Raw genomic sequence first — 22,069 nt, 5'->3', positions numbered from 1 at the left:
TTCAGTGCGTTGTGTAGGCTTCCTGGTGGAGGCAACTAGTGCCTGTGTTCTGGTGGATAAGGCTGGATCTTGTCTTTCTGGTGGGCAGGTCCATGTCTGTTGGTGTGTTTTGGGGTGTCTGTGGCCTTATTATGATTTTCCGCAGCTTGTGTGTAATGGGTGGGGTTGTGTTCCTGTCTTGCTAGTTGTTTGGCATAGGATGTCCAGCAGTGTAGCTTGCTGGTCATTGAGTGAAGCTGGGTGCTGGTGTTAAGATGGAGATCTCTGGAACATTTTCGCCACTTGATATTACGTGGAGCTGGGAGGTCTCTTGTGTACCAGTGTCCTGACGTTGGCTCTCCCACCTCAGAGGCACAGCACTGACTCCTGGCTGGATCACCAAGAGCCTTTCATCCACATGGCTCAGAATAAAAGGGAAATAAAATAGAAAGAAAGAGGATAAAATAAAATAAAATAGAGTAAAATAAAATAAAGTTATTAAAATAAAAAATAATTATCAAGAAAAAAGTTTTTAAAAGTTAAAAAAAAAAACGGGCAGATAGATCCCTGGGACAAATGGTGAAAGTAAAGCTATACAGACAAAATCTCACACAGAAACATACACATACACACTCACAAAAATAGAAAAAGGGGAAAAATAATATATCTTGCCCGCAGAGTCCACCTCCTCAATTTGGGATGATTCGTTTTGTATTCAGGTGTTCCACAGATGCAGGGTACATCAGTTGATTGTGGAGCTTTAATCCGCTGCTTCTGAGGCTGCTGGGAGAGATTTCCCTTTCTCTTCTTTGTTTGCACAGCTTCGGGGATTCAGCTTTGGATTTGGCCCTGCCTCTGCGTGTAGGTCGCCTGAGGGCGTCTGTTCTTCGCTCAGACAGTACGAGGTTAAAGGAGCAGCTGACTCGGGGGCTCTGGCTCACTCAGGCCGGGTGGAGGGAGGGGTACGGAGTGTGGGGCGGGCCTGCGGCGGCAGAGACCAGCGTGGCGTTGCACCAGCCTGAGGCGTGCCGTGCGTTCTCCTGGGGAAGTTGTCCCTGGATCCCGGGACCCTGGCAGTGGCGGGCTGCACAGGCTCCTGGGAGGGGAGGTGTGGATAGTGACCTGTGCTCGCACACAGGCTTCTTGGTGGCGGCAGCAGCAGCAGCCTTAGCGTCTCATGCCCGTCTCTGGGGTCCGCGCTTTTAGCTGCGGCTCGCGCCCGTCTCTGGAGCTCTTTTAAGCGTCGCCCTTAATCTCCTCTCCTCGCGCACCAGAAAACAAAGAGCGAAGAAAAAGTCTCTTGCCTCTTCGGCAGCTCCAGACTCCTTCCTGGACTCCCTCCCGGCCAGCCATGCTGCACTAACCGCTTCAGGCTGTGTTTACGCTGCCAACCCCAGTCCTCTCTCTGCGCTCCGACCGAAGCCCGAGCCTCAGCTCCCAGCCCCCGCCTGACCCGGCGGGTGAGCAGACAAGTCTCTCGGGTTGGTGTGTGCAGGTCGGCACCGATCCTCTGTGCGGGAATCTCTACGCTTTGGCCTCCGCACCCCTGTTGCTGTGCTCTCCTCCGTGGCTCCAAATCTTCCCCGCTCCGCCGCTCTCAGTCTCCGCCCGTGAAGGGGCTTCCTAGTGTGTGGAAACCTTTCCTCCTTCACAGCTCCCTCCCACTGGTGCAGGTCCCGTCCCTATTCTTTTGTGTGTTTTTTCTGTTTTATTTCGCCCTACCCAGGTATGTGGGGAGTTTCTTGCCTTTTGGGAGGTCTGAGGTCTTCTGCCAGCGTTCAGTAGGTGTTCTGTAGGAGCAGGTCCACGTGTAGATGTATTCCTGATGTATCTGTGAGGATGAGGGTGATCTCCGCGTCTTACTCTTCCGCCATCTTCAACGGACTCGGCAGTCAGTTTTTTTTTTTTTTGCGGTACGCGGGCCTCTCACTGTTGTGGCCTCTCCCGTTGCGGAGCACAGGCTCCGGACGTGCAGGCTCAGCGGCCATGGCTCACGGGCCCAGCCGCTCCGCGGCATGTGGGATTTTCCCGGACCGGGGCACGAACCCGTGTCCCCTGTATCAGCAGGCGGACTCTCAACCGCTGCGCCACCAGGGAAGCCGGAATGCAGATTCTTAACCACTGTACCACCAGGGACGTCTCAAAATGTTTTTTTTTAATAGCTGGTTTTTGTTTTTAATTCCAGCCCAGCATCCAATGAATATTCTGTGCTTTTATGTTATGTGTTAGGTCCCTGTGGTCTCTCTTCATCTAGAGCAGTCCCTGTTTGCTTCTTGCAGTTTCTGTTTTCTTCTATAATATTAACTTTGTAGAGTCCAGGCTATTTGTTTTATAGGATGTTTTGTATTCTGAATTTGATAGTTTCTTCATGGTGTTATTTAACTTCTTTCTCTATCCCTGTATTTCTGAAAGTTAGGTCTAGAGCAGTAATCCTCAAAGTGTCATCCCCAAAGCAGCAGCAGCAGCATCATTTGGGGACTTGTGGGGAAAAAATGCAAGTTTTTGGGCCGCATTACAAATCTACTGAATTTAACTGTGAATAAAACTCGGGGGGGGGGGCAGGGTCTAGCCACCTGTGTTTTAATAGGACCTCCAGGTGATGCTGGTAAAAACCTAAAGTTTGAGACCAATGGTTAAATATTTTTGGCAAGAATACGTCATATTTAACTGTGTAAAGTTCAAATTACATCACATCAGAAGAGATAAATGTCAGGCTGTCTCATTTGGCTAACCTGGTAACCACCATCTTTTTCCATTGTAAAGGTATACTTTCTCTTTGTAATTAATAAGAAATGTGTGACAGATACAGGTTTTTTAATGGGAAAGACTTTTAAGAGCTTATAAAATAACACATGTTCATTGGGAAAAACATTCCACATTCCACCTACAGAACTATTTTCATAGTAACACTCCCCAGAGATCCCTTCCATTACTGTGAATTTTCCCATAGGTTTTTTCTTTTATAGATATAACCTTACTAATTTTTCCTTTTAAACAAAAATGGAACTATACTATGCTTTTTCTTGCAGCTTACCTTTTAATTTAGTAGTACATCTTAGACTTGTAGAGCTACGGTGTGCTTTTTAATGGCAGTGTACTGTTTCTATGCAAGGAGATATACACATACTTTTTTTTTTAACATCTTTAGTGGAGTATAATTGCTTTACAATGGTGTGTTAGTTTCTGCTTTATAACAAAGTGAATCAGCTACACATATACATGTATCCCCATATCTCCTCCCTGTTGCGTCTCCCTCCCACCCTCCCTATCCCACCCCTCTAGGGGATCACAAAGCACCAAGCTGACCTCCCTGTGCTATGCGGCTGCTTCCAACTAGCTGTCTATTTTACGTTTGGTATATATGTCCATGCCACTCTCTTACTTCGTCCTAGCTTACCTTCCCCCTCCCCGTGTCCTCAAGGCCCTTCTCTACATCTCCATCTTTATTCCTGTCCTGCCCCTAGGTTCTTCAGAACCATTTTTTTCTTTAGATTCCATACATATGTGTTAGCATACAGTATTTGTTTTTCTCTTTCTGATTTACTTCACTCTGTATGACAGACTCTAGGTCCATCCACCTCACTACAAATAACTCAATTTCGTTTCTTTTTATGGCTGAGTACTATTCCATTGTATATATGTGCCACATCTTTTTTATCCATTCATCTGCTGATGGACAGTTAGGTTGTTTCCATGTCCTGGCTATTGTAAATAGTGCTGCAATGAACATTTTGGTACATGTCTCATTTTGAATTATGGTTTTCTCAGGGTATATGCCCAGTAGTGGGATTGCTGGGTCATATGGTAATTCTATTTTTAGTTTTTTAAGGAACCTCCATACTGTTCTCCATAGTGGCTGTACCGATTCACATTCCCAGCAACAGTGCAAGAGGAATCCCATTTCTCCACACCCTCTCCAGCATTTATTATTTGTAGATTTTTTAATGATGGCCATTCTGACTGGTGTGAGGTGGACAGTGAGGTAAAATACCTCATTGTAGTTTTGATTTGTATTTCTCTAATGATTAGTATACACATACTTTTGCTTCCTGCTTTTTTTTTACTGAATTTTATATCATGAGCACTTTCCCATGTCCTTGGCTTCATAGTATTCCAGCATATTAATACAACATAATGTATTTAAACATTCCTTTTGTTAGACACTGAAGTTGCTTATAGTTTTTCATTCAAATAAATGCTGTGAACATTTATGTGCATAAACTTTTGATTGCATCTGAGTTTATTTGCTCAGAATTAGGATAATTGGGTCCAAAGTTTAGAGTATGTTTAAGGCTCGTGATAAATTTTGGCAAGCTACTTAATTGAAATGTTGTACCAATTTATATCCTACCAGCCGTGTCTGAGCCTCCAACTTCTGCCATCATTAATTTTAGCATTTTTTAAAGTTTTTCCCAATTGATTAAGGACATTTGACTGTTTAATTTTTACTTCCTTGTTTACTGGAGAAATTTTTAAGGTTTGTTATTTGCATTTCATAGAAAACCCATTTTAAAAATCTTTGAGCCATGATAGATTAGTTACGACCGTTTTGTAAGTAATACGTCACTTCAGCTAGCTCAGGTCCAGAGAGGAATGCATTAGGTGAGTGCTGGGATGTCTCAAGGATCTCTCTTTGGTTCAAAGAAGGTGACAGATTGGGATGTAGAATCTTAGTCCTAATTCCAGATCTCAGGGGAAGGACTCTGGTCCAGCATGAGTCAGGCGCGCATGCCCGGAGCTGTCCGCCATGCCTCAGGAACACATTCGCGCATCCACTTGGGTGCTCTCGGCCGAGCCATTCGTCCGTGCAGGGGGGGCAGAAGGTGGCGGAAAAGGCCAGTCGTAGAAAACAGGCAAAGAGCAGTTCACAGAAAAACGTGAGGAACCAAGCAGGAGGTGCTTGCCGCATCTGCAGACCTGCTGCTGCCTTTTTATTATGGACATCTGAGTGTGGAGCATCAGCTGTGTCCCCGACAGGAGACGAAGCTGCCGCTGAGCCCTCCATGGCTGGCTCCCGCTCACAACGGTTCCCTTCTCTGCTTTGGCCCTTGTCAGGCAGTGGGAGTGTGGCCCCATTGGGTGTTAGAGCCCTACAGGAAGTGTCCAGCTGGGGGAGCACAGGGGCACGTGATTGGAAGGTGACAGTCATTTACTCCCTGAAACAGTCCCTTTTTTTGTTTTTTTGCTTGTTTTGGTCATGCGGCTCGTGGTGCCCGACCAGGGATTGAATCCACACCCTTGGCAGTGAAAGTGAGGAGTCCTAACCATTGAACCGCCAAGTCCCTTGAAGCAATCCCTTTGAACTCTGTCCACAACCTTCTTCACATGTGCTTTGACTACTTTCAGTGAAGGGCCAAGAGGATTTGTTCACTGGGAAAGCTGGATGAAAGCCCTGAGTATTCAGCTTCTTTCATTTCCTCTTGGGCAGCCACTGACATTTAAAAAGGGGAAGGGGGATTAAAAAGACAATTTTTTAATAAGGGGAGCTGGGGTAGCTCCATACTCCTTGACGTAGTTTTTCCTTGCAGTAATAGTCTTGGCAGTAATGTTCTAAGACCCATACAGATTCTTTTTTACCTACCAGGACTGTGTTGGCTCAAGTTGTCTATTTACTGTGTATGTATAGTCTCTTCAACCCCTCTGGACTTTTAAATGAGAAAAAGAAGCTTTGGCCTCCACAAAAGCATGCTCAGGAATTCTGAAAAATCAGAGTTCCATGAATGCCACCGGAAAAGACTCCGCTGAGGAGTCTTGCTTTGGTACTCCTGAGCCTGCCTCAGGCGTCAAGATGCCAGGTCCCATCCTTAGACCATCTCAGTCACTCGCCCTTCGCCCATTGAATCCTAGATGCGGGTTCTGGACAAGCTGATGGTTGAGCGACTCTCAGCAGAGAGGACGGAGTGCCTGAACCGCCTGCAGCAGCACTCGGACTCAGAGAAGCACGAGGGAGAGAAACGGCAGGTGAAAACCAGGATCTGTCCGTGCTGACCTTGCCACTTGCCACTCTTTTCCCCCCGAGTCAAGGGACTCAGACCCATCACTGAAAACTCCCAGGCCGAGATCCCCTAAAAGCGTTGGCGTCAAAGCGCGTGCCATTTTTATAACCTGAAATGAAGTCAGTAGGAAGGAGCCTGGAGTGTGGTTCCTGTTGGCGCTGAATGTGCTGGCCGGAGGTGGAGGTGGGGCAGTTTGTAGAACGTGCTGGAAAGCCAAGCTCCGCCCTGGATCACTGCTATGTATCGCGCCCCTGCTGGGCCTGCACAAGATTGGGTTCCTGCCCTCGGGCAGTTTGCGGTCCACCCCGGACAGCAGACGTGAAATGAGTACTTGCGAGCATGTGAGTGAGTTCGTGCGCCTAGCAGCCAGACGTGCTTGGCGTGGAAGCCGTGGGAAGCTGTGGCTGTTGGCATCTAAGGAGTCTCTAAGTCGCTTAATGAAGATCATAGTTAGCTATCGGCTTGGGCGCTGGGTGAATCCTGGGCTTCAGAGGGCCAACAGAGAAGGCCGTGTGGCCTGTGGGAGGCGGGTAATCCAAAACTTTGGGGCTTGTCCAGAAAAGAGCCTATCACAGTCGAAAAGTCCACATTCTTGAGGTTTTAATTCGTAAGCCATGTATCAAAGTCTCCAGATGATTTGTGTACTAACTTGTGGGGTTTTTTTAGATGTCCTTGGTGGATGAATTAAAAACTTGGTGCATGTTAAAGATTCAGAATCTGGAGCTGAAGCTTTCTGGAGATTCTAGGGCCTCCAGGACTAAATCCACACCATCCACTTGCGAGTCCTCCACAGGTAACCGACACCAACATGCAGAGAGAGCCCTTTCATCCAAAGGTGATGAAACCCCCCGGTCGCGTTCTCTTCTGCATCTGAAGGCAGTCTGTGTGACAGGGCTGCGGGCAACACGATTGTAATGTGAACTCTGTAGGGGCAAGGACCATGCTTTGCCCACTACTGTATACACAGTTCCTATACAGCAATAAAGCACTCCTATTCAAGTGTTCAGGAATATTTGAATGAAGGAATAAAAGAATTGTTGATCCGTGATAGCAGTGCAATCTTGATGGTGTCAGAGTTGGACCCCAACAATGAGGGTGAGGAAAGGATGTGTCGTTTCAGAAGGGCACTCGCCCCTGCCCTTGTGACTCTTTCCCTTTCTCGTCCTTGATCAGCCTTTTCTACCTTTGGCCAACTCCGTACGGCCTCATTAAAAAACAGTTCATGTATCAAAGCTGCCCCAGGGGCTGGATAAGAGATGCTTTGAGCCAGAGCATCTTTACATTAGCTACAGTGGCTACACTCAATGATGATCAGTTGAGGAGATTCATAGCCTTAGTAATTAGACCTCCATGGGGAGGTTTTGATATGTCACGTGTTTCATGTTACCATAGGCCATCTCTGTATTTGTGGTTTTATCTTCTTTATGCCCATAACAGTGGGGAAAATCCTGGGCAAACTTTTCATGCTAGGACTTATTATGGAACTTGTCATGGAGCTCTGGGTACGGGTAATAGGACCAAGTGGGAGCTTGGATCAAGGAACTAGTAACCAGGGCTATGGTCTGTAAAGGGCCCGGAAGTTAGAGAATGGGGGTATTGATTCTGATCAGTAAATGCCCAATTCTGTTTTAGGACAAGTAGTGAGATGTGTCATCCTTAGCAATCAGGAAATGGTACCCAGAGCCCTTTACTGTAGGTTGAGACAGGCTAAAGGAAAGGCCAGTAACGTTTTTGGCTTAGATGCCACCAGTGTGTCTAACGCAACATCCCTGAAAGCCCTGACAAGCCAAGATGATAATCAGGGGAGAAGTGGAGGGGAAGGACAGAAATTGCACACGGTGGGTGATGGTTGAGAAGCCTGGTTTACAGGATTCCCGGGACTCTCAAATGCCAGCCCATGTGACTGTATGAACACGGATTCGCTCTCACTTTTGTTTTCCTTCCGAAACCAGGTGTGGATCAGTCAGTGGTGACCGCAGGTCCAGTAGCAGCCTCCGACAGCCCCCCTCAGGTGGTCAGGCCCAAGGAAAAGGCCCTCAGCTCCACAGCCGCCCACAGACTCCAGCAGGAGCTGTCTTCCTTGGACTGTGCAGGCTCCCGACTGAGGAGTGTCAAGGTCCAGACAGCCTCGTTACCCTTGAAAGAGGCAGCCAAGTGCGAGCCGCAGGCTGGGCCCTGTGTTGACAGAGGCACCCAAACCAAGAAGTCTGGGAAAAGTGGGCAGACGAGGCACCGCGGCCAGCAGCCAGCACCCAGCACCACCTGCGGGCAGCCGCCACCAGCAGCAGGTGGCGAGCAGACTGCCCCTCATACTCGGGACACCTCCCAAGCGCTGGAGCTCACCCAGTATTTCTTTGAGGCTGTTTCCACCCAGATGGAAAAGTGGTATGAAAGGAAGATTGAAGAAGCACGAAGCCAAGCCAGTCAGAAAGCCCAGCAAGACAAGGCCACGCTGGAGGAACACATTAAAAGTTTAGAGGAGGAACTTGCTAAACTAAGGACTAAGGTACACAAGGAAAACTAGGGCCTGGGAAGTGGGACGAGAAAGGATTCCTGGGACTTCCCTGGTGGTCCAGTGGTTGACTGTGCTTCCAGTGCAGGGGGCGGAGGTTCGATCCCTGGTCTGGGAACTAGGATCCTGCATGCCGTGGGGAGGGCGGGGGGCAAGGATTCCTGAAGATTTCCGGTCCTGCAGCTGCAGAAGAGCTATGTCGGAGGTGTCAGTTATTGTACACATAGCAGACCTTGCCTTTTAAAAAAATCACTAATTTCTAAAACGTGCCAGACACATGCTTCCTATGCCCTGAAGTTGTGAAGACTTCAACAATTAGACTGAAACTAGGGGACACTTGGTTTCAGGTTTCATTACAGATTTGAAACCTCAGCTCAAGTTCATCTGAAGTTCAAAAGCTCAGATTAAGCGAGCTGTGCTAAGAAACTGAAGGATGTGTAAGCCTAAACCCCAATATTCAGGATATGAAATAATGTACATGAAAAGCAAGAAAAAATATTAATCCCTGTGCATTCAAGTCAAGCAGTCATTCATATCAACATGCCTGCTGTGCCTGGACAGTGTCTTTCTGCAAGAGCTGTAACAGACACGCTGAACTCCCTCAAGTTCATAGTTCCCCAAATGCTGACATCTTAACCAGGGAAAACTCACCAAAGAAACTTTGAGGAGAAGGATTTTCATGATGTCACAAGATCCAGTATATCGTAAAATGTTTTGAAAAGTCAGAGTGTATTTAAATAATGGGTTAATTGGCTAATAATAGCGCTGGGAATGTCCATGAACTCAAACGAGAAAGATTCAGATCATTGGATCATGGTTTCTGTATCTTTCAGCCAAAAGAAAGAAACAGTACAATTAATCATAGTGGCTTTAAAGTGGATTAATGGAAAAAACATTCACGTAGCAATTACCTGAAATTTCTATAACCTAGTTCACAGCCAGTTATCTTAGAGTACTTTTCTGAATGTGAGCTTATTGGTCTACATTTTATAAAGAAATGAGGCTGTTTCTTGAAAGTATTTCATTTTGAACTGAGTTGTCATTGAAGAACCTCAAAAGCTTTCCACTGCTTTGTAGCAACTATGTCAAGGTAAATAAGCAATAAATTGACTTGGATTCCCCAGCTTCAGGGAGCCCTGTGGATGTTACTGTATGGAGTATACAAAGTTGCAAAAGTAACAGTATGTTGAAACTTTGGATTTAATTATCTTCCAAGCTTCTTGTCCCTTGTGGCATTATATTCATCTCCTCAAAATTCCATATATGCATAGAAACCTCGATTCTATTTCTATAAACAGAGGAACCAAGTAACTGTTGTCTGTAATTTTTGAATGAACCTTTGCTCATTGAGCCAAAGAGAAAATATGACTTCTTGACATGGGAACACTCAGAAAAACAAAAGTATGCATTTAGTCCCTGTGTGTTCTGCCCATCAAGCTCAGTTGTTTTTGGTTTGTTCTTTTGAATACTGACAATCTATGGATCTAGGCGTTCCTAATAAATGTAGATGTATGTCATCATTACAAAACCTGGACAGGGAATTTATTTGATGTTCTCTCAAGTTTATTTTCAGGTTTGTAAGCTCGTCTTGTCGAATTTAAAACTTCAGTGGCACACTTTAAAGGGGAAAAAAAATGACACAGGGGCAGTCGATATGTTAAGTAATAGCCTTAGCCACTTCTCATGCTAGAAAGCTTTTGTATTTAAAACAATTCTGATAATTTAGATAATATAATAGATATTATAATAATAAAGGGGTTTAAAGATGCATTTATTGTAGTTAATATACATTAGTTGAACATTCAGACATCTTAAACTTTAGGAACAAAACTTCGGCATTCAAACAACAGTATAGTTAGTTTACAGGGAACACCCAGACAGTAAATTTGCCTAATCCAAAATACTGATGAAGATGATGAAAAAATGTGTTTCACCAGCGTTCTATTCTGGCCAACATCTTAATGACCATGGTTCCACATGTGAGAAGAAATTGCTAAATAGATCTTCTCTTGGGCTTAAACAACGGACTTGGCCTATAATTCAGGAGATACGCAAAGATGTAAGTGAACAAATAAAATTAAACTGTTCTTTAGAGAGGAAGGGAAAAGCTTGTCCACGAGAGTAGTCTTAGTCTCTGGAAGATGAAAATTCAAATTTTCATGTTTTATTCACTTAAACAAAATCAAAACAAAACCCCACATTAGGTTTTCTTGGAGAGTCTGTGGTATTTGATTCTTGCAAATACAAACCACAAATGCTCTTACATCTTCCACATACAGTGCTTCTAGGAAGAACATCAAAGTCACTGCTTGTCACGCTTCATAAAAGGATGGTTTTTAGCTTCAAGATTTTAGATTTACTAGATAGCCTGTACTTGAGTATTTGCCAATCATGCTACACAAAAGAGTAAGTCTTTCTAAGGTTCTCTGTTCAGAAACTGTTCACACATGCTTTCCCCTCTGTTCATCAGATGGCTTGATTAACGTACATCTATATAAAAACCTGAAAATTGGCTTATGTAAGCATTTTAGATTAGCCCATCCCCCGGTGGCAGAGTATTCAGCATTATTTTTGTCTTGTGGGTTCTGGAGCTGTGGAAGGGCAAGGGTGGCTCGGAATGCAGGTTAGTGACACACCACTGGTTTACACCTCTCCAATGGCACACGGTCCAACAGTAGACACTGTTTATCCTGCAAAAGTTTTTCTACATCTTTCAGATGTAGATTCTTGGATTAACTCTGATTCTTGGATTAACTTTTTAGATTTGTTCTGTAGGTGAACTGCCAATCCCAGCCTCTTCCACGAGCTTTCACTTTCACTAAATTAACTGTTAAACACATTTGGTCTCTTTCAAAAGTGTCCTGAAGTCAACTTCTGTCTCCAATGTATTCTTCAAACTGTTTTTTCCTGTCACTGGAGGAGAACCTAATGCACTGAGGAGCTTCCTTAATTAATGATTTATTTTACTTTCCATGTGGATATTAAGGTAACCACATTCGTTTTGACCAGGAGTTGCCTCTTCTTCTTGGTAGGTGCTTCAGTGCATTTGTTAAACTTCTCTTTCTTCTTTTTCCTACAAAGTTCTAGATTCCCAGTGGTGATCTTTTTGGAAAGTCCTCTTGAGTATCAGATGCAACACATCTGAAGAACATACCTCAACAACCCTGAGGGTTAATGCAGAAGGACTTTCCAAGGAAGCTCCATGGTGTCTCCTGAGGTCAGTACACCTCCAGCCCTATACCTCACAGTTTTAAAACAGCTTAATTGACTTACACAATATTATATATCAATTATATTTCAAAAAAATTGGGGAAAAATGGCTTTATTCAGATATAATTCACATACCTGTAAAATGTACAGTTCAGCAGATTTTAGTATATTCAGAGTTGTGCATTCATATAAATAGAATCATACCATACATGATCTTTTGTGACTGGCCACTTAATGTTTTCAAGGTTCATCCAGGTGTAGCATGTATCAGTACTCCATCCCTTTCTGTTTGCTAAATAATACTTTATTGTATGGGTATTCCACGTTTTACTTATCCATTAATCAGCTGATGGGCATTTGGATGGTCTACTTTTTGGCTATTATGAATAATGCTGTTTAACCTTTTGGGCAACTGACAGTCTTTTTTCCAAAGTGGCTGCACAATTTTATAGTCCCACCAGCAGTGTTTAAGGGTTCCAGTTTCTCCGCATCCTCATCCTCGCCAACATTTGCAATTATCTTCCTTTTTAATTATAGCCATTCTAGTGGATGTAAATAGTATCTCTTGGTGGTTTTGATTTGCATTTTCCTAATGATTAATGGTGTTGAACATCTTTTTATGTGCTATCGTACTGGTTTTTGCTTCTTCCAAAAACTGCTGACATATCCAAGAACATTTTCAAAATAAAAGGTATGTTTTCAGTGCTAAGACAATTGCTCTTATGCCCTTTTCTTGGCTCTCTCTGATATGCCATGCTCCATGTTCTGATATTTTGCTCAAGGGCTCTATGTACAGATAGTTTCACTTGGCTTTGGGCTACCCACTGTTGAGCCTAAGCTCAACTAAACACATGGAGACTTTGAAAACCTTTCAGAATAATGCTGTAGTTAAGATCTGGCTAAAGCAAGTGTTTTTTCTAACTCTTTGAGCTGCATATTGCCTTGAGTAATCATCATCCGGATTGTATCCTGTAGAAGAAAGTGAAATCTGGTCACTGTTTTCACTGGTTAAACAAGGTACAGCTCTACCATTTTATTTGTTAAAATTAGGAACTAATACTGAGAATTGGCACTGATGCCCTTTAGGAAAGCCAAAAGTTAACAATTAGGGGTACACAATGTCTGGCACGCTTTCATACACCCCACACATACTTCCCAAACCATCATGCTGTAATATTTATTATCTTTTCGTGTGTGTGTGGTTTAACAGACAAGTTGGGTGGTGCTACTGTAGAGTGTAGATATAGCAAACATTGTTAAATTTAAAATATCAGTTAAGTGAAAAATCAGTAACATCAAGAGCAATGATCAAGATATACCATCTCAGTGACATATCCCAAGATATCTATCAAATTTTTTTTAAAAACTCACTAATCAGTACAAAAGGGTCAGGGCCTACCATCACCATGATCTTGGTCTCACCTCTTCGGTGGCACTTTTGTTTCTTTTGAATTCTTCCCTTGCCCAGTCCTTCAGGTATTTGCGATCAGAATCATTTGGAACTTGCCGAATTGCCTGCAAAATCCTTCTGTAGAGGAGGAGAACTTGTTGCCTTCTCACGAACTGTACAGGGGAGGAGAAATGGCAATTACAGCTGCACAATCGTCAGCCCGGTAGGCTCTTTTCTCTTTGGTTCTCAATTTTGAAAAGGGGAAAGAAAACCACCTTTTTTCTTTTAAGAAAACGGCAAGAAGTTTGTTTGCGTTGTCTCCTTACTCCCTTGTCAAACTTAAAATCAAGAGTACAAGCAGTAGACCAGTCCTTCCCGCAGTCACCTAGGCAGTGGGGATCCGGGCTCAAGATCAAGAGCCCGACCCGCCTCTTGCACCAGGACTGGAAAGTAGCCCCAACCCCCTTGCACTTCCCGTCGGCCCCCCCCCCCACCGGCGGCGCGAAGCCCCGCCCCCCCGCCCGAACCAATCAGAGTGGGGCGCGCGCAGGGTCGTCCGCCCCAGTAGTCCCCGAGACCCCTCTATAGAATGGGTGCAGGGGGCGGTAGAGAATCGAGCTCAGACCCAGTAAAGCTGCCGTAAGAGGCCGGTGAGGATAGTTGGTACCTGCTTTAGCGTTAGCGTCGCTGGGGGTAAGCGGGAAGCTGCCATCACGTCCAGACAGCGCGGTCCGCCAGAGCCCCAGTGCGCAGGGGCGGAAGTGGGGCGGTGACGGGGCGGGGCGAGCTCGGTTTCCCGGGAGGCGCCGGCGACAGTTGCGCTGGCTCCGGGAGCCCGGCAGTCGGAACTGAAGCTCAAGGCAGTTTCGCTTTGTCTTAGCCTAAGTTTGCTCATCCGTGAAAACAGGATAACAGTTCCTGCTTCACAGGTTGTTGTAAGAATGAGATGGTGGTGAGGCATTTAGCCCAGTTCCTGACACGTGGTTAAGTTTCATTAAATGAAAGGATTTGGGGGGTGAGGGAAGAAAACTATTTTAGTATATTCTTTTTGAGATTTAGTGCGTATAGTGAAAAATTCTAAAAATTTAAAAGTTAATTTCTTAGTTTGTGTTGTGCTTGTCCCCTTTTCTCGTTCTTGTCCCTGTTCTTTTCTACTGCGAGCATTTTTCCTGGCGTTGTAGTCTTCATGATCGTCCTTAGTTACAAGGCTTTAAATGGTTGTCCCACTGCAGTTTTGAGAATTTTGTGTAACTAGTAATGAGGAACCAAACATCCCTACGCCTTGCTTTCTTCCCCCATAATCGTTTTATCCTCCCCTCAACACACTCCTTACGCTTAGGTTATATTAACTGTAAGGGGTTAGTGAATCCCTTCTTTAAAAAAACAGGATTGTTCTGAATTAAAATACAGCCCAAAGTGTTCAATTACCTGTTCGTTCACTGTGCATTTACTTGATTGCCTTGCTTGGAATCCTTGGAGCTCCCTTTTCCCAGTTGTGTACTTCTGGCTACTTTTGTGGGTGTGTTTCCTCGTCTGTAAAGTGAAATAACAGCATCTACCCCAGAGCTGTTGTACTGTATTGTATGTAGTGCACTGAGAACAGAACCTGGCGCATATAAGCACTCTGAAGATTTTGAACATTACCAGGCATTGTGTGAATGATGCTAATACCATAACCACGTATTTCAAAATTTGTCTACTAATTAGCAGTTCATTGATTTTTTTTCTTTTAAATAGTAGTGAAGTTAAATATCCCTTGCCACTTTTAGTTACACTTATTTTGTGAATTGTTATGACTTTGGTCCCTTTATGATGATCCAGACTTTTATTCTAATTTTATATGGGCTGTTTGCCATATTTTTTTAAACTTTGATCCTTTTCCTTTTATAGCTTTAAGTCTCTATATAGTCACGTGTATTTTCCATTCTTTTGAGCCTTTTCAATTTCATCTTCTCCCCTTCAGAGCTTTAAAAAATTTTCATTGTTAATGTTTATCTAGGATTTTGGTTTATAGCATAATGGGGATATAAGTTCTTTTCCAGTTGTAAACTATAATTTCAGCACCATTTATTAACTAATTCATTCATATTCCTGGGATTTGTGATACTCCTGGTAAATTCTTTTAGGTTCTGAGTAACCCTCAGGATAATTTCATCCAGGTCGTTTTTACTTCTTTGTTGTTGTATGTTTTATTATTAGGCAGGAATACTCCCCTGTAGTATCTGGTAAGAGTCTTCTATTAATGGTCTGTATGACCTTTAGAAATGTTTTGTATTATTTTCCTCTAAATCATCTTAGAATCGTTACTGAAATTTTGAATGTGTTGAATCTATAAAGTGAGAACTGACATTTTTATACTATTTTTTCTTCCCATCCAGAAAGATTCACTCATGCTAGACATTGGTAATGCTGTCATGAGTCATATATGCCCCCTGTCCTTAGAATCACTCTTTGGGTAGGAAGACGTAAGTCCAACGTAGTATTTATAGATGTTGTCAAGGCTCATACTGTGGGAGCTCATTCTTCCTGGAGGGCTTATCTGAGCTAGGCAAAGTCAGAAAGGCCAAGTGGGTAAGAGAATTCTAGACAAAGAATGCATGGAACACTGGCAGATTCCAAGGCCCGTGTGGTTTGCTGTGATCAGATCAAATAGTGTGGTGGGGATGCTGGGAGAGAAGGGACAGGGGAGGCAGGTAGTGCTAAGAAGCAACAAATGGTACCTTCTTCATAGGAATTCAGAAAGATCTCCTTGGATGTTGTGAGTATGACTAAGTGAAGCTAGCAAAGTGATTAGTAGTTCAAGCTACATTTTATTTACTTTAATATTTATTAAAAAATTTTTTGGCTGCATCAGGTCTTAGTTGCGGTGCGTGGGCTCGTAGTTTGCGGCACACAGGCTCTCTAGTTGAGGTGTGCAGGCTTCGCTACCCCGTGGCGTGTGGGATCTTAGTTCCCTGACCAGGGATCGAACCTGTGTCCCCTGCATTGGAAGGTGGATTCTTTACCCCCAGGGAAGTCCCCCTCAAGCTACATTATAAGAGAGCTCCAGCTGCACTGCAGTCAGCGGGAAGCAAAAGGGAAGACAGAATAAGGTAAATATCCAGAAGTTAGACTGGATAAGATTGGGGTTTGGATGGAGGTGGAGAGGAAGGTAAGGCAAATGTAAAGGTTGAGCTCCAAGTGAGAGTGTGTGAGAGAGCAAGCCTACCCGCAGTAGCTTCTTCTAAGTGACTCAGGTATGTCACTCTTCCTAACCAACGCCCTCAGTTCCTGATGGGTCTCCTGTGTCTGCTCCTGTGCTTCCCAACCCTTTTCCTGTCACAGCACAAACTGAAGCTAGCACTCTTGGGTAACTTGCTTACTGAAATTCATCTGTTCCAGACCCTATTAGCTATCCCAGGGCCAAGAGAATCACTATGCTGGTACATCAGTTGGGATGCTTCAGCTTAGCTTGTCCTGTCAATTAAAGGTAGATATGATGGACCGCATCACAGTCATAATGTTGGTGTCTTCCCTCCCTGCTGGAAGATTAAACTTCCTGCTTTGGCCAGTGATACATCTCTTACACTCAGATTTCATCTTGGAGCAGCACAAGTTACATCAACAGTGGTATATTTTTTAATAATTTTCAGAATATAAGCTGTATAGCTTTTTAGAATAAAAAATGATATAACCTCAGGTACATGCTTTAGGACACCTGGTTAAACAACAAGCAAACTGTCTTTGAGGACCACCTCAAAAGGGTGGCACACTTCACAGTGTAACTTGATAACAGACACGGAGATAGATGATTACGTCATGGCATGTTGTCTACGAAAGAACATCTGACAGAGCTTAACGAGAACACAGCACACAGTTAAGTATTCAAGCACTGCTTTTTGGCCAAGTAAAAACTGCCTAAAAACTATTGTTAATGGATTTTTGACTGGAAAAAAAGATGTGGCTGCTTAGTTCTTCTGATACAGCACTTCTTTTCCAGCCTAAGACAGGCTCAGTTCAACTTGAAATCAGTGTGAGGAATGATTCTTCCTCTTAACTGTTAAGAAAAAACAAACTAAAGAAATAAATTACTACAACAGCAGGAACTATGGCACAGAGAGAATGAAATAAATAAAGGAAAAATCATCCTTCCATCATTGCATAGTCTCCCGAAGCAGCAAAGGTGAAGGGGAGGACACTGAAAAGCCCTTTCATTCATACATGGCCCAAGGGTCATTTTCTGATGATTTGGGCTCCCATGATGTCTGCTTTATAAAAAAACACACATACCACAAGCCTCCTCCCCTCGTAGAGAAGTTAGTTCCTTTCATAAGAAGCACAGTAAAAAAAAACACAGACTCTCTAAAAAAAAAACCCGCAGCTGCCTTAGCCACTTGACAGCTTTCGGGTACACACTGTGGGCTTCGCAAGGCCAAGCCTTATTAGCGCAGGGTCAAAAGGGAAGTTCCCTTTAGTCCTTTGCCCAGAGGCCTGGCACAGTCCCATGCTTCCAGCAGCATCTCCTCATGGAGGTGTCCAGGGTCCCTGGGAGGGAAGGCAGGCAGCTGGGCACCAAGGGTGGGGTGCAGCCTCCTCTTGGGCCAGGACTTCTGAGACGAGCCCGAAGGGCAGCGCCACCCCCCACCCCAGGTACGAGCCCAGACACCTGCTGCTGCTGTTCCTTCACCCCAAGTTTATTACAAGCACTGGCGCCCAGGCACAGCAGGGAGCATGAGTTTTCTCTAGGCTCTGAAATCGTGTTGTAAAATGTTGCAATAAAATTTTTTGTAGCTGTTGGGTGAACGTTTATAAATCAAATCTAAGATTAAATACCATTTTTGAGCTGGGAGTTCAGAAACAGTTGTCCAAAGGGGAGAACCCGGCAAGCAGTGTGACATTCTGACCGCAAAGTCTCACTTAGGACTGTGTTCCTTCTGTTCTACGGGTGGTCAGAGGCTGTCACCAGCTCAAACCACTGCCTGAGAGCATCGCTGAGCGTCTCGGGAAGTGCGTTCACATCGCGTAGGATTATATAGAACGGGAATGGGAACTCTTCCATGTAGGATCGGATTTCAGGCATCTCTCCAGGCCCTTTAAATATTGGTACCTTGATGTCCAAGATAGAATCCTGGCAAAAAAAAAAATTTAGAAATAAAACTAAATCAGTGTCCTTGGCTAGCTCTTTTATGATCTCCTTTGCAGACAATTTTTAGGTCTCACATGTCTAATTCCTGCTTGTAAAAATAGCTCTTATCACTAAGTAAAACAGAACTCTTAATAAGGAGGCAGCAGATCTCTTTCTGAGCACCCCTTCCAGGAGAATGGCCACTAAAAGGGAAGGAAAGGGGTAGATAAGCAAACCTGATTTCCCTACAATGGTATTTCCTATTCTCTACTTGGAATAATTCACATTAAATTTTCAGCTTGCTATCCAGGCCTCAATGTGACCTGCAGAGACAGTACTTCCCCGGGAACAGACCACGCCGTGGACATCTTTCATGTAGTGACTCCTTTGAGGAGGGCACTGCTGAGATCCAAGTACTTGGAAAGGTTGGTCTATGTTTCCAACGGACAGGGCCCATCATCGAGGCTGCGATACCTGCAGCGACGCTGTGCAGAGGGAGATGACCCACCAGAGTACTAGTTAGCACAGAAAGTGGTTAAAAGGACAGACTGAGTCAGTCTGAATACTGGCTTCCTTTTCATTACCTACAACCTCTGTGCTTCTGTCCTTCACTGTAGAGTGGGAATAACCATCCCTACATCACTGAGTTACTGCTCGGTTATATGAGAAAATAATTATAAAATGCCTAGAACAGTGCCCTTCAGGATGCCATGAATGTTATACGTGTTATCGGTATGACTGTGAGACCCAGGCCATTCTTCAGATAGAACAACTTGAAGGGAATCCCCAGAAAAGTGGCTTTTAGTAATCACTCACCCGTGAACTGGGATTGTCCAACACAACAAAAATGACAAAGATGTTAGCATTCCGGGCGGCCTGAACTGCTGCTAGGACTCTGTCTTTGCCCTCAAAGAAAAGGCCGCGTCCATCAGAGACCACCAGGAGGAGCTGTGCAGTTTCTGTAGTAGAACATAACAGCAGAGGGACAACTCAACTCAAATGACAACTCAAACTACATACAGGGACTTCCCTGGTGGCGCAGGGGTTAAGAATCCGCCTGCCAGTGCAGGGGACACAGGTTTGAGCCCTGGTCCAGGAAGATCTGCCGCAGAGCAACTAAGCCCGTGTGCCACAACTACTGAGCCTGCGCTCTAGAGCCTGCACGCCTAGAGCCCATGCTCTGCAACAAGAGAAGCCATTGCAATGAGAAACCTGCGCACCACAAGGAAGAGTAGCCCCTGCTCGCCGCAACTACAGCAAGCCTGCGCGCAGCAATGAAGACCAACGCAGCCAAAAATAAGTAAACTGCGGACAGTAAGACAAATTAGTGCAGGCTTTCTCTGTGCTATCAAAACCAAGCAGTTCTCTGAAACTGGTGAATTCTGGGCACAAATAAAGGCGGCCTCCAATTAGATCTATTACTTTGAACGTGTGAGTCACAGACAAGGCTGCACAAAGACATACAAAACTTCTGTCAATAAAACAATTTCCCAGTAGTGCCTTGGGGAATGTCACATTTAGATCAACTTCATTGTACAGCAACATGTGAGAATTAAAATATATGTTTATGGATATGAAGTATAAAAAGAGCAGTCCTGAGTAGACCATTAGAAGAAAGTGCCCAGATCAGAAACCTAGAACTGTATCTTCCAACTTTCAGTCATTGTCTATTAGCTTCAGATTTCTGTCAATTTCTTGTACCTAAATTGTTTTTTTCTTGAAAAAAAACTTAAATAGAAATTTAAACAAAAACTTAAATAGAAGGGACCACTAACATGACCAGTGAATAAAAATGTATTAAAATTTTTAGCATATTATATTTTTAGCATATTTTCCAGTGAAAGACTGTTGTGCTTAAAGGCAGGCTGTCTTCTGTCAGGGAAGGTTAGCAAGTGTTGAGAGGCGTGAATGACCTGCTTCAAAGGGAAGTCTTCCCATGGTACAATCAGAATTGAGGATTCAGGGGAAGGCTAAAGAACTGGTGTGCTGCAAAAGCTCCAAATCAATCATGGATGGATTAGCTGGTTTCTGAATTATGTCCTTCTCCATTTTCCTTTGTTATTAAAATATTGAAGAATACTCTTTACATTTAATTCCACACACCCTTACTCCTTTCATTCACAATTGAACTCAAATCTATCAAATATATTACTAGTTAATTACAAACTAGTTGGTGTCTACCTTCTCCTTTGATTATAAGCCTCTTGAGTATGGGTTCAATAAAAATTTCTGAATGAATGAACAGGTGAGTAAAAAATTCCATGAATGTTTAATACCTCTGCATCATCCCCTGTTTATGTGTTTTCCTATAGAGCTTACACTTTAAAAGATGGTGATAGGTACACTGAGATGAAAAGCAACTTGCAAACAGTACGAGAAAAGAAAAGTGTGTTATTAGCAAAGACCAAAGAACGCAGCTCACCTGGACTGATGTTTTGTGAGAGCTGCTGAGCGGCTGCAAACATATTGGCTGCAGACTCTAGAAACTAAACCAGAAATAGACAATTAGAAAACTATTTAAGCTCTCTTCCCACTATCACAGAGACTGAAATTACTGCTGGCACTTAAGTGATTATCAGATAACCATCTCAAATCTATAGCAAGCAAACTGTCCCTTCCATCCATCCGTAAAGGACTGACAATCCTTGCACTTGGCATTTACGTTGGGTGCTGGCATTCTCAAGCACAGACAAGACCTGCGTCCCTGGCATATACCCCACTAGTGTTCTACGAGACACCCCAAAGGAAAAGAAACACTTCCTCTGGGGAACAAGAAGTCAGTAACCCCCAAATGAACCAAAGAGCTGTCTTCTTTCAAGAAAGGAAAACAGCTGAGCAAAAAAAAGAAGGCAAGAAAACATAAAATATCCAGTGTAACGTGAAGGAGGCTAAATTACGGCAGGAACCAGGAGGACAGAATTGTTACCCCATATGCTGTGTTTAGAACGTACGCCATCCCGAGCAAGCACTGGCTTTATTTCACATCATCTTCTCTAGGCTAAATGGTAGAGAGAAATTGGCCTTGACCCACTTGATAAGGGTACTGGGAGGTGGTTCATTTTTCCAAAATGTTCCAAACCTCTCAAAATAGGGAGCCAGAAAATCAATGATGCAAAGTCAAATGATCTTTGAAAAACTGAGAAAGAGAGATCACATCCTGTTTAATAATGGCATGCCACGGGAGATTCTACTCCAGTGGTACACCGGCTGAGGCTCAGGACTATTCTCTTTTGTAAATTTTACCATACTGGGGAGGAGGGAGTTCTAAAAATTATGTCTCTCCTATACCATAAAACAACTGCAGAAGACATCTGAAGTCATCAGCATACCTGAGCAATCTTGGTTTTCTTTTGTTGGAATTTGCAGAGCCGCAGAATCTGGGACCCTGAGTAATCACTGAACTGTTCGTGGAATGGGTGTAACAGCTTTACGGACTCTCCAAAACTTGGGGGAGAAAACCCAAATACAATGGGAGTTATTTTTTGTCATGCAGAAAAAGGCTGGTTTTCCCAATGGGATTAAAAGGCACTCTTACCTGCACACCGCAATCTGACCCACTTCCAGAAAGGTTAGAGCATTTCCAATCACAGCCAGAGATTCAAAGGCAAGCTGTGAAACAGAAAGTGAAGGGTTGAAGAAATCGGAATATCCTCTACACCAATGCCTTTCAACCTTTTTTATACCAAGATTCCCACAGAAAACACTCCTTTTTTGTTATGGCACACAGGGGAACAACATCAATATGGCTATTCACAACCAACTCAGAGGCTTTGGTGGCTTAGGCCCTGGCTAACAGCACAAGCGCCGAAACCCAATATCCTTTATACTAGTAGGAAAGGTCTGCTCTAGACATCATTCAGTAAAAGCGATTTGAGAAA

General features: G+C 43.9%; 3 protein-coding genes across 6 annotated transcripts in view; 1 reads left to right on the top strand and 2 right to left on the bottom strand.

Annotated features, from left to right (window-relative positions):
- The window catches only part of ANKRD6 (ankyrin repeat domain 6), a 217,670-nt gene that overhangs the window by 189,955 nt on the left and 5,646 nt on the right, over positions 1-22,069 (top strand). For 3 of the 4 annotated variants that reach the window (XM_060168182.1, XM_060168180.1, XM_060168178.1), the window contains 3 exons: positions 5,827-5,940; positions 6,642-6,768; positions 7,928-9,798. In XM_060168182.1, coding sequence (XP_060024165.1) covers positions 5,827-5,940; positions 6,642-6,768; positions 7,928-8,499 — 813 coding nt within the window. In that variant the 3' untranslated portion in view covers positions 8,500-9,798. Of the gene's footprint in view, positions 1-5,826; positions 5,941-6,641; positions 6,769-7,927; positions 9,799-11,568; positions 12,715-13,165; positions 13,311-22,069 lie in introns of those variants that run through there. The other variant, XM_060168181.1, reaches the window with a different exon arrangement.
- Positions 10,029-14,858, bottom strand: LYRM2 (LYR motif containing 2). The gene is made up of 3 exons (XM_060168183.1): positions 13,755-14,858; positions 13,120-13,260; positions 10,029-12,666 (listed from the first exon to the last, which is right to left on the bottom strand). The coding sequence occupies exons 1-3, from the start codon at positions 14,046-14,048 to the stop codon at positions 12,586-12,588; spliced, it is 516 nt and encodes a 171-aa protein (XP_060024166.1). The 5' UTR covers positions 14,049-14,858; the 3' UTR covers positions 10,029-12,585.
- The window catches only part of MDN1 (midasin AAA ATPase 1), a 154,869-nt gene continuing 149,489 nt past the window's right edge, over positions 16,690-22,069 (bottom strand). Inside the window, exons 98-102 of the mRNA XM_060168184.1 lie at positions 21,727-21,800; positions 21,521-21,635; positions 20,614-20,677; positions 19,008-19,150; positions 16,690-18,194 (exon numbers count right to left, since the gene is read on the bottom strand). Of these exons, the coding sequence (XP_060024167.1) occupies positions 18,006-18,194; positions 19,008-19,150; positions 20,614-20,677; positions 21,521-21,635; positions 21,727-21,800 (585 nt within the window). The 3' untranslated portion in view covers positions 16,690-18,005. The remainder of the gene's footprint in view (positions 18,195-19,007; positions 19,151-20,613; positions 20,678-21,520; positions 21,636-21,726; positions 21,801-22,069) is intronic.

Source organism: Lagenorhynchus albirostris, chromosome 12 (assembly GCF_949774975.1).
Source record: "Lagenorhynchus albirostris chromosome 12, mLagAlb1.1, whole genome shotgun sequence".
Lineage (NCBI taxonomy): Eukaryota > Metazoa > Chordata > Mammalia > Artiodactyla > Delphinidae > Lagenorhynchus > Lagenorhynchus albirostris.
The sequence above is the reverse complement of the archived record's forward strand: the minus strand, read 5'-3'. Positions and strand labels throughout refer to the sequence as shown.